The following is a 12,685-nucleotide window of genomic DNA, read 5'->3' as shown; positions in this document are numbered from 1 at the left end:
AAAGCTACGGCGGGTTTGTGCGTGCCTGTGCTTGCGTGCAAGTGTCTGACTTAGCCAACCTTTTTGGTGTGTTTAACCTCAAGGCTGTAGGGCAAGGGTGATGTCACAAAGGAAGCGCTTTTTTTCTGTGCACACACGCACACACACACACACACACACACACACACACACACACACACACACACACACACACACACACACACACAGCCTGCACACTCCCGCCCACCCTAACTATTGTCATGTATAGTGTTGCTAATCCGGCCCTGTCGCTTCAGTATCAAACATAACCTCCATTTGGGGGGCAAGGCCTCTCTTTCACTCCCATTTTGTGTGTGTGTGTGTGTGTGTGTGTGTGTGTGTATGTGTGTATGTGTGTTTGTCTGTGTCTGTGTCTGTGTGCGTGCCTGCTGGTTGGTGTGTTAATGGGCCCGGGCAACAGTGTGGTACAATGGGCGGGCAGGCTTGGGGTGCCTGTTTAAGTGTCGAGACAGGGAAAGAGGGATAGGGGCACGGCAGGTCAATCCAAGGCTTTGATGTTGCAGTAGATGACACACACATCGTAGGAAGCTGGTTGAGGGTTGTTGTCAGGAGAGACTGCCACACCGAAGACTTGGGTGTGTGTCTTATGTCTCGTCCTTGACTTAAACCACCCTGCCTGGACCTTGTCCCGTGAGGAGGATGTTACTCCTCGTCCCTTATATTCCCTTTGTGTGTGTGTGTGTGTGTGTGTGTGTGTGTGTGTGTGTGTGTGTGTGTGTGCGTGTGCGTGTGCGTGTGCGTGTCTCTGTGTGTGTGCGTGTGTGTGTGTGTGTGTGTGTGTGTGTCTCACCCCAGGAGAGCCGGGTGTTCATGGTTCATTAGCCACACGTACACTTCTGTTCTGTTCTCACTGGTAGAAGGGACAGATTCAGAGCATTCATACACACATACAAGCTCCCCCTCACACACACGCACACACACATTTTCCGTGTTTTGTTCTGTTCTACCGGCTCTGATGAACTGGCACGCAGTCTCCTCCCCTCTCCTCCTCATCTTCTAGTAATCAGGGTACCTATGAGACAGACAGGTAGCATCTGTCGCCTTCTCTCCCCTGATCCTTCCCTCCCCCTGTTTCTCTGTCTCCCCCTCTTCCACGCCATTGTGTCGACTCTCCCTCGACGACACGGTGATGTGATAATGTACGAGTGTGTCCCGCAGAATAAAAATCAGTGGAACCCGCAGAAATTTCTCTCTGTTGATTGTTTGATTGAATACACGTAAAAACGTGTCAAGACCCAGAGGTTGTTGTTCTTCTTCTGACCCACAGTTTTGTTTTTATGTCTTTAAAGATGGCTGTAAGAAACGCTTCGCCATTAGATCGGTTGAAATTGAACAGTTGCAGCCAACATGGCGGAGGCCTCTCTCTCGAGTCCGTTCAGCTGCTCGATGAAGCCGCTGCCATCTGCTTATTCAGCTCCAGACTCCTTCAGATCAGTCGGGCCACGATGAAGCGAGCAGCTCTGATGGTTTGGTTTTGAACAGGGCCTCAATGTTGATTAGCATATTTTCACCCAGTGTACAGACAACAGCCCCCCCACCCACACATCCACCCTCTCTTCTTTTCCTCCTCCATCCTCTCTTCCACCACCCGGCACCCCCACCCATGTGTTTGATTCCTCGGCCGTGACAAAGAGCTTCACCCTTTATCCGTGTGTGTGTTGGTGAGATGGGGGGCCCTTAGATTAAGGGAAAGCTTCCTGCTCTTTATTTGGGGAGTCCCCCCGGGAGACGCTTTGGGAATGACTTTCGTTGAGTCACTAACGCCTACTCGCGCACGCGCACACACACACACACACACACACACACACACTCAGACGCACTTCCGCGCACACACACACACACCTTTCACCCCTGCCTTTTCTTCAAGCTGCCCATTGACTGGGTGCTAGCTGTTGTGTAACAACAACTACGTGTGCACGGACACACAGAAACACACACACACACACACACACACACACACGTCACACAGAGGCCCCCCAGTCTGTTCACAGTAGGTGAGCACCGCAGAGGTTCCCGCATTCACTTCTGAATACTTACCACGCAAACTACCTTGGACTAACTCTTACTCCAGTGTGACAGAGAGAAACAACCCATGGACAGTACAGTGAATTTAAAAGCGTCACTGAAGTGAGAGCATTGAAAATAAAGACATGAAATAGTGAAAGAAGTACTTGAAGCTTAAAGTGAACATACCAAAACATGGATTAGACAACGATCTTCTGTGGTTGTACCATTTACCGTTTGACCCTTGGGAACATTTGCAAGCTGGTGGATGGAAGCTAGTCAAGATAAACTAAACTGACCAAGCAGCTTTTAACAATTTCATCCAATCTCTCTCAAACACATTGAAATACTTATGTCTTAGGAGAACTATGGTTAGTTTGTGGTTTCTTTCTCTTCCCCTGCTATTTAACTGAAATACAGCTGAAAAGATTAGTCGATTGAGGAAAAACAAAACCTCAAACATGCCAAACATTTTGCTCTTCCAGCTTCTCCAATGTGATAATTCACTGCCTATCTCTATTTTATATCATTAGAAATGTAATATCTTTGTCTGATAATCAGACCGAACATGACATTTTAAGACATTTCATTGGGCTCTATAAACTGTGGTGGACATTTCTCATTATTATTAGACAACTAATAAATTAATCAGAGTGACATTGATAGATTTATCGATAATGAAAATAATTATTGTTTGCAGTCCTTAACTGATACCAGGTCACCTAAATGCTTTTTCTGTGTTGCTCCTATTTATAAACTATGTGCATTTTCTGTGAATATTTCTTAAAATACTGCTTACCTCATAGCTGTCTGGTTTCAGGTTAGTCATTACACATTGCTTTGCTCTTGAATATTTTGAATACATATTGGACTACTGATTTCATCACCACCCAGTTCTTTTGAGAGACAGGAGAAAATTTGAATGCCTCAAATTTATACGGATCTAAACTGAGAAACCCTCCTGAAAATGATCAATGTTGTGTCCAACATAGTCACGTACACATTACGATTTAATGGACCAAATTCAAAATTAGTGACACGTGATTGAAAGATTCAATTCACTTTGGACTGATTTTGTGTAGAGACTGATATTACAGTCTAAAATCTCAGTGTTCGGCTTAAATTCTACATTAAGGTAATTATTTTCCGACAGAAATTAGAGAGAAGCCCCTCTTAAAACATGATATACATTGAGTGTGGTTGTACACAAGGTACACACATGTAGAAAAACTGCTTTTGTCCAAAATGGGCCACCTTCTAAGTGATTTTCAAAGGTTTTCGTCTACTCAAGTGATGCCTCTTTCAAATCATGTTTAAAAGTAAAAAAAACCTCTTAATTTGGAGCTACAAGCTTTTGGTGTGATGACGATGATGTTTAGTTGCTCGTGAGGGAGTGTTCGTGTGCGAGTGTTTTTGGAGGTGAAGGTCGCAGCAGAAAGAAGCCCCATCCAAACAGCAGCCATTTTAATTTGTTTGACAGGGAAGAGTGGTGATAACCTCCCACTGCAGCCGCACACCCGGGGAGGAGAGGGGGGGAAAGAGAGGTAGAAAACAAGGGGAGAGAGCGAGAGCGAAAGCAGAGGAAGGAGGGCTGAGCAGAATTGCGATAAGGGGCCGGATAGAGAGAGTAAGAAAAAGAGAGCAAGAGAGAGTGAGGTGGAAAGGAGACTGTAATATTTGATTATGGCTCAAGGCTGTATGTTTGTCCAAAGGCTAAAGACTGTCAACCAGCTAATCGTGGGGGTCGATGCGTGGGTGTGTCTGTATGTGTTTGTGAAAGCATGTGAGGCTGTGTGGGTCGTTGCTATCAGCACATAATTTATGCTGAGTACACGTGTCTGTGTGTTTCTGCGTGTCTGTGTGTGTGTATGTTACGATTTCTGGATGTCAGTTACAGTTCTGTGGGCCTGAGGAGAATACAGTGGTCTCCCTCAGGGCGCTGTTAGTGCCACTCTCATACAGATGTGCTGGGCTGCCACTGTGTCAGTTTCAGTGTGTGTATGTGTGTGTCCCTCTCTTACAGGAAGCTAAACTTACTCCTCAGGCTTTAGAGTTGTTAATAAGGTTGGCTATTGTTGAGAATTTATCAACTGGTTCTTATAGGTTCAAAATCTTGACATGTTTGAGTACAAAACGAACTGTAGAAAGCAAAAACTTTATTTTTTCTAGATTTAGGTTAGGCTGCGATAAACAGACATTTGTCAAGCCACACTTCGTAGAGCAACATGGACTGACACGTGTAACCAGTATTGAAGATGTACATTTGGTCCAAACTTTGCTTTCAGAAGTGTATCAGGACACTTCATAAAAACAGATTTTGTAACAAATCCTTCTTGTGTTCTTGTGCATTCCCATTCAGAAAGGCACCGTTATCTGACTCTAATCTTTGCATTGTGATTTGTTCATGTTTTTTTGTTGTATCGTTGTGTGTGTGTGGTTGATAGCTGTCATTTAGCCTGTTAGCTGCATCTTGACAAACATAAAAACAACAGAGAAATAACATTATGATGTTTGCTTGTAATATTGCAATCATATTAGACAATGTGATGAGTACAATTGAAAATAAGATCCTAAACCTAGGCAATTAAATTTGCAGTGATTTAATAGACATTTTTCTGTCCTGCCAGATGTTAAAGAAAAGCGAGGGAGCAGCTGGTTGGTCTCTGCAAAGGACAAGGAGGTAGGTGGCAATTACAGCATGTAACATACGTCCTGACATTCAGCCATTCCTGCCGTCTGAGGTCTTTTTTTTTTTATAAAATACTGTAGTTTGTGCTTGTCTATGAAATGATATGAATGATATTTCTGAGTGTTGAATCCAAACTATAACATTTTTCCTCTAAAAATATATACATTGACAATGTGCACTGTACAAATATAAGCCAAAGTCATATATATTCAGTAATGTTTAATTTGTTAAAGGTGCACTATGTAGTTTTGGGTAAGACAAGAAGAGATCTTACAATTTTTTTATGCCTAAACAAACTAAATAAACAAACGCTCTTTGTTTCATGACTAAATAAACAAACTGACGGACAGCACAATTTCATACCGTTTTACTTTGTTTATATTTGGCGGACCCTGCCACCTTTCTAGCTCCAAACAGTGTTCTGGGGACCTTATTTTCCTCCGAGAGCAGCTTGTTTATTCAGTTATGTAAAAAATGAATATTTCTGAGTTTGAATTTCTTTTCCAAAACTACATAGTGCTACTTTAAACAAATATTTTACTCTCATCAGAAGGTATGGCATACTCTTATTGCACATTTTGATAGTGATTCCAAAATAATGTCTGATTTTCACTAGAAATTAATTAACAGTTGATCTTTATCTTTTGTGGGTACAAAATATCGACGTTAGTTTCACAATCATGATGTTAATGATGCACTAACTGTGTGTGTGTTTCAGGCTCGGATCTATAACAAAGACAAGGGTGCCAGGGTAGCGGTTCAGCGGCTGTCAAACAGATACTACACCGACAAGAGTGTCCAATGTAGAAACTGCAACAAGCTTGGACATCTCTCCAAGAACTGCCCTGAGCCCAAAGTCAGTTCCACTCACTGCACAGTAGCATGTACAGCTTATACACACTGATGAGTACAAGAACGTAAACCTACTAACTGTGTTATGTGTGTGTGTGTGAGCAGAAGTTGTCACCCTGCTTCCTCTGTGGCACCCCAGGCCACCTGGTCAGTCAGTGTCCCAATAGGCACTGCAGCAACTGTGGCCAGCCTGGACACCTCTACGAGTCCTGCAGCGAGAAAGCGTACTGGCATAAACAGTGTCACCGCTGCGGGATGACGGGGCACTTCTTTGATGTGAGTATAGCATTCTCGTTTATTTGGATGGAGTTAAAGGACCAGTGTGTAGGATTTAGTGGCATCTAGCAGTGAGGTTGCAGATTGCTCACCTATATGGTGGCCGCTCAGAATACAGAAAACGCTAAAAGGCCCCCCCGTGAGTCAGTATTTGGTTTGTCCATTCTGGGCTACTGCAGAAACATGGTGTTGAGACATGGCAGACTCTGTAGATGAAAAGGGGTCATTTGAACGTAACAAAAACACAATGATTCTTAGTTTCAGGTGATTATGCACTAATTAAAACATAATTATGAATTCTAAATTCTATTTCAGTGTCAGAGGTTGGAATTTCCTAGTTTCCTCAAAACGTTCCAGGTGCAAGATGGACTGCAAAACTGACTGACTGTGACAAAATTTACATATAGTTGTACAATTGCACCCTCAGCAGTGCAGCCTCCATACGTCACGAAAAAAGTGGAGCGCAGAGAAGGGCACTGATACGAGAAACACGTGAATGTGCATAAAGTCACTTCCTTTGGACTGTTGTGGAAAATTCGAGTCTGCTCACACATGGCATGTCACTTGCTGCAGATTGTTAGATAGAGCCCCTTTAAGATATCATTGTAAGCTGTAGCCTTAAGATTACCCATTATTGAAAGTAAAGGGCCAAACCAAAGTATGTACATGTTTTTAGTCATATGCTCTATTTGACACAGTGGAACCCAACACACTATAACTGAACCAAATAGCAACACCTGTGTTATGTCATGCAGTCACAAATGAGTAATGTAGTTAAACAGTGACTCTACAAGACTTGAATCAATCAACTTGATGCTGCTGTATGAGTGAGCACACAGATGAGTGTGAGGGGTGTTGGCTTGAAGTAAAAACAATTAATGCTGAATGTAAACATGGTGAGGCACCGTTTTTCACCGTATTTCCCCTCTTTGCATCTACCGATCTGTTTCTTTCCCCCCTCTTTCTCCCCCACTTCCTCTCCCAGTAATAATGAGTGACCAGGGGTCAGCACACGCTGCTGTTCACATTAATTGATACACTTCAGCAATTACAGCTTAGTTATGTCTCTGCCATGCTGCATATTCCAGCTGTGGGCTTGTGTGTGTGTGCGTGTGTGTGTACGTTGGCACTGAAGGGTGAATCTAATGACCATCAATGACAATTATCCCACCGCAACGTTCATTACCTTGGCCATTTACACTAATGCCATAGAATGGAAAACCCTGTGTGCATGTAAGAGACTGCCTGTGTCTCCCCCACATCACACGCTCTCTCTTTCTAACCCCCTTCTCTCTCTCTTTCTCTCTTACTCTCTCTTGCTCTCTCTCGCTATACGCCAGTCAGTCATGTACTGTGCTCTGTGTAATGGATGAGTAACCAGGTGAACACCAGAGGGAGAGGGGAGACCAGGACACACACCGCCCATTTTATCCTCTCTCTCTCCCCCTTTCTCTTTCTCTCTCGTTCTCTCTCTCTCTCTCTCTCTCTCTCTCTCTCTGTCTCTCTCTCACACCCATTCTTCCTCCAGAACCTCACGTTCATCTTCTTCTTCCTCTCTCTTTTACATATTGTTTTCAACAGCAAACAAAGGTACAAAGTTGCGTGGTGCTGTAATTACCCTTTTCTTGGAACGCATAACTTTTTTTCCCCCCTTACACTCTCAAATTATACTGTACGTGTTAGTGTGTGTGTGTGTGTGTTTGAGAGAGAAAGAGAGTCAGGTCTCTGTCCCCTGGGCCTTTCTGTGTCTCTCATTAAAGACAGACGGTTGACGGAGCGCGAGTGTGTCGCTCGCCTCGCCTGTCGCCCTCGACAACAACACACTACCCCGGCGGTCTGGAGGGAGAGAGCAAACGGGAGGGAGCGGGTGTGGTGGTGGGGAGGGGGTTGTTGAAGAAAAGAAAGCTTGATGAGAGGTGGAGGAGGATACAGCTATCGAAATTCATGTTCCGTCTCTGTATTCAAATCTAAACAGCTCAGATTAAGCCAGAAAAGGTGCCTCGCGCTCTTTAAAGGTCAGGTTTTGAACAAACACAGAGGGCCAAATACTCTGTTTTTTTAATGTGAAAGAATTTGCATAACTTGTTTAGTGTACAAAAACAAAACTCAAGCACAGACTTCTTTACAGGCTTAGATCTCCCTCTCCTTCTCTCTCTGTCTCACTCAGTAGGTGTGTAAGTAGATAAATCTTGTTGCCTGCGGCGACTGCGGCATTTTCAATTTCCCAGTGGGAAGTGGCGGCGGTTGGGAAAGGATGTCGGAACGCTTAAGGAACAGCGTGGCGAAGCCCCGGAGATAATTCTTTAGCCACACCGGGACAAAACGACTGACTGACTGCCTCACTTACTGACTGTTTGCCTGAATGACTGTGGAGAGACACATTGAAGGGAAACAGGCTAAGAAATCAGGGTGATAAAGGTTGAGACAGAGACAGAGGAAGAGACTTAAGGGATCTGGCAGGCAAACAAATGACACCATGGTCTGTTTTTCAGTTTCCTGTTGGCCCTCTCTCAGTCCTCTCATGTCTGTTAGTCAGTATCTGCCTAAATGTTTCCTCCTTATTGTGTCTTTATTGTATCCCACTCAGAATTATCAGCATTCAAACACACTTTTTAGACATTGTCATTGCCCACTGTTCAATCTTCTTTATTCATTTTATGTTCTCCATAAATGAACAATCTGTATGTGTATTTGGTGACCATATCAAGTTTTTTTTTCCCCTCCACAGGCTTGTCCAGAGATCTGGAGGCAGTATCACATCACAGTGAGTATCTTACCATTAAACCGGGGCTGTCTATCCTTTCATCTAAGCAGTGCTGCGCTTCTTTATGTTTTTGTTAGTGGGCTTGAGCAGGGAATGATAAGTCTGTGGACACATGAATGCTTGATGGGGGTGTAGTATGCACAGACAGAGTCCTACCAAATTAGAGGGAAGTTGTAACTGGTGATTTCTTTTCAGGAATGCCTCGTTGTTGTCTTTTTACAACCATAGTAGCCTTAAGAGCTTCCTAAATGCTTTGTTTTACTCATCTATCAATGCTAGTGATTTCAATTTCATAACTAGAGGCTACTTTCAGCAACTTTTCCTTCACAGGTATGTACTTAGGATACAGTAAGCTTGAAGGCCTCTCAAATTAAAAAATAAACTTGTTGGCAAAAACTGAAGTCAAGAAAATGAGCTGATCTATCTCACACCTCACCAGTGTCAAAACACAAAAGGGAGAGACAGGCTACTTACGAATGAAGACGAAAGGTACCAAAATATATGGGAGTGACAAAAAATGTGTAATCTTGGACTGGACATAGGAGTAGGAACACTCCCCCCAACACTACATTTAGAAATAGTTCTTGTTGTAAGTATGTAGCGTGTACTAACAGTTTAACCTGTGTGAAACTTGGCGAAGTCCCAGTGGACGTAGTGGTTCTGCTCAGAGTCCCAATTAAAATGAGAGAAATGTAGAAGAACAAGGTGGTGGAGGAGGAGGAGGAGGAGGGGATGACTAAGCCAGCAGCACACTCACCCTGTCCCACTTACAGCCAGTGACACTTTTTAAGTCTTTTTCATGCAGAACCTGCCTCATCAGAATAGAAATATTTTAGATCTTACTGTGCAAAATACGTCTCGACCAATTGTACATTCAACAATGCTAAATTATTAGCTCAAAGTGACCCCGCAAGAGACACTTTATAATTATTCACAGAACAGAACAGATTAGGGCTGCAACTAACAATTAATCTGTTGATTATTTTCCCAATTAATCGATGGTCAGAAAATGGTAAAAATGGCAATCAGTGTTTCCCAAAGCCCCGGATGATGCCCCCTAATGTCATGTTTTATCCACAATCTTAACATATTCACTTTATTGTCTAAGAAAATTACAGAAACAAGAAAAAAATTGACATTTAAGAAGGTGGAATCAGAAAATGTTGACTTCTTGAAAAATTACTTAAACTGATTAATCCACTATCAAAATAAATGGTGGTCAGTTTAAAAGTTGACATTAAACCACTTATTTCCTTAATCGTTGTATCTCTAGAATACGATATGTTACACTCACACGAAAAATTACATAAAAGTGCTGATGAAGCTGCGTTTATCAAACCAATCCCCTGGATGATGACCCTCATCTCACTGTGCTCCGGATGCTTTATGAAACTTTGAAACTTGAAGATCATTGAGGGCAGACCTTCATTTACAATGATCACGAGTAACAGTTTAAAACAACATAAAAGAAACAAAATATGAAAACACACAAAAATAAAAACATCAACTAAAACAAGTATATGAATACAGTTCATAAAAGATACAATTCAATTAAAACAGGTACAATCAGAGGCTGAAGGGTTTGTAATTGCAGATTTAAATTCACCAAATCCTATCAAGTGTTAATTTTAGAGTTCTCTGTGAAATGCTTCAGATCATCAGGTGTTTAAAATTAAAAGTACATCTTCCAAGATCAGTACAACCTCGAGGGACATGCAATGAAAGCCGGACGAGTTTGATAAGGTCCAGATCCATCAACCAAAAAGTGACAGTAATTTTAGTGATGTGACAGCCTTCACAAGAACCAGATCATTCGTAGTTTAGCATGTGGATGTTCCCAAAAAAAAAAAAAGCCCACCGAAAAGAAATGTAATTTCCACGAGCACCATGAAGGCAAAGGTGTCACACGATCACTCCGAATCAATAAGTCAGTTGTGATTGGTATTGACCTTCCCCTGTAGCAGATGGGTGAACCATGGCGGAAAAAACACATCTCAGAAGATTAAGGAAGTGCCAAGAGTGATGGGAACCTTTTTTTACTTTTTTTTTTCTCCCTTCAACCTTAGTGCACACGTGACATCCCTGTGTGTGTGCGTGTGTGTATGTGTGTGTGTATGTGTTTGCTTGTGCAGAAACAATGTGTCAAAGAGTAGAAAACTGTGTGACAGTCACATGGGCCAGATGTCAGCAGGGATGCATTTGCTTATTTGTGTGTGTGTGTTTATCCAAAATCTGAAAAGATAACTAGTTTCTTGGCGCCTTGTGTGTGTGTGTGTGTGTGTGTGTGTGTGTGTGTGTGTGTGTGTGAGAGAGTGTGTGTGAGAGAGAGAGTGTGTGTATGTGTGTCTGAGAGAGTGTGTGTGCATCTGAGCGAGGGGGTGATATAGACCTCAGCCTAAGAGAAAAGAGCAGCTTGTTTGTCAATTAAAAGACGTGATAAAGCATGAAATGGGCTGCCAACGCCACTCGGGACGAGGGAGTGAGGGAGAGAGGGAAGAAGAGTGTGTGTTTGCATATATCTTGGCATGCACTTGTGTGTGTGTTGGGGGAGGTCTGTCACTCTCCTCTATGGAGATTAATTAGCAGGGGCTGTCTAATGAAAAGGCAGCATCGTTAGCGCTAGGGTAGCACGGCGGGAGAGGCGGAGGGAGGAGGAGGAAGGAGGAGGACGACAGAGAAGTTCCAGGGGAGACGCTGGCAGAGAGGATGGGAGTTAAGTTTAATTGTTGCTCACATGGTGGCGGGGGATGCTGCTATATGTTTTACTGTGGAGTTTGAACCACAGAGGAAGAGAAGATGCCAATGAAAGAGAGATTCCTTTGGTTGTCTCGCAAGATGATGAAACCACCTTTTTTTTTGTGTGTGTGTTTGTGTGTGACGCCGTGCTTTAACGGGTGGAGGATTGTGACCCAGGTCTAATTGAAGTATTTAAGCCATTTAAGCACTGGGAACAGAAGGTCGTTACAGATCCAAACTGGCATGGGGGTTAGGGGCCCGCACAGACGCAAACGCACACCCACACACACAAACACACCTACACACATGCATACACAGGGCTCCTTCTGTTTAAGACAGCCTCATTTTATTCATGATGCTGCTTATGACCCTGAACTCCCCAATGTGAGAAGGTGTGTGTGTGTACTTGTGCTTGTGTGTGTGTGAGTGTGTGTTTGCTTTGGGAGATGTGACTCTGTCACCTTCCGCTGGGCTCAGCCAGGTGTGAAAAGGCATTCTGTCAGACCTCCCTGCTACTGGGTCCATTTATCCTTCGTGTGTGTGTGTGTGTGTGTGTGTGTGTGTGTGTGTGTGTGTGTGTGTGTGTGTGTGTATGAGCATGTGTGTATGAGCATGTGTGTGTGTGTGTGTGTGTGTGTGTGTGTGTGTGTGTGTGAGAGAGAGAGAGAGCGAGCATGTGTGTATGTGTGTGTGTGTATGAGCATGTGTGTGTGTGTGGAGTCCGTTTATCTTCCGTGAGTGTATGTGTTGTCTGCCTGCACCTGGCCCTCGACTAACAAACTCCTCCAAACCACACAGTATAGACCACAAAGCCCTGGGGTATTTACTGTGAAAGTAAGATACTGACACACATGGACACACAAAACACACACACGCAAACACTTCTACAAATATATATATATAGAGAGTGAGTAAATGGAGTAAAAAGCTATCCACAACATTTTCATCTTGCCTCTGTCATACGGTTTGGAGGACGTTTTTACACAACAGTGATATTTACACAGAAAGATTTGCTTCGAAGAACAGGTTCACTTCAACAACTCTTTTCTCGGTCCGTCTTTCTCTTTCACTCACCCACACACAAACAGACACACACCCACAGACAGACTGGTTTTACTTCTTTCTTTTTCATACAGCTTTACAGCGTGGAGTCTCCTTTTCCTGCCGAGACCCCCCTGTCTGCCCACCTCCTTCCATCTTTGTCTCTTCTGATCTTACTCACCAAGTATTCGTCATGCAAAATCTCATTGGAAAAATCCCCCAAAATACTATCAACACATTTTTGGGTGGATGAAAATGTGTAATTATTTCCACCAGCCAACCTC

The 12,685-nt window shown here is 43.3% G+C and overlaps 1 protein-coding gene across 1 annotated transcript in view; it reads left to right on the top strand.

Annotated features, from left to right (window-relative positions):
* The window catches only part of zcchc7 (zinc finger, CCHC domain containing 7), a 51,447-nt gene that overhangs the window by 23,488 nt on the left and 15,274 nt on the right, over positions 1-12,685 (top strand). Inside the window, exons 4-7 of the mRNA XM_084380777.1 lie at positions 4,671-4,723; positions 5,451-5,588; positions 5,690-5,860; positions 8,589-8,624. Coding sequence (XP_084236903.1) covers positions 4,671-4,723; positions 5,451-5,588; positions 5,690-5,860; positions 8,589-8,624 — 398 coding nt within the window. The remainder of the gene's footprint in view (positions 1-4,670; positions 4,724-5,450; positions 5,589-5,689; positions 5,861-8,588; positions 8,625-12,685) is intronic.

This window comes from Pagrus pagrus (genome assembly GCF_965226575.1).
Source record: "Pagrus pagrus genome assembly, chromosome: 2".
NCBI classification, from domain to species: domain Eukaryota; kingdom Metazoa; phylum Chordata; class Actinopteri; order Spariformes; family Sparidae; genus Pagrus; species Pagrus pagrus.
This window is presented reverse-complemented; position numbering and strand designations above follow the sequence as displayed.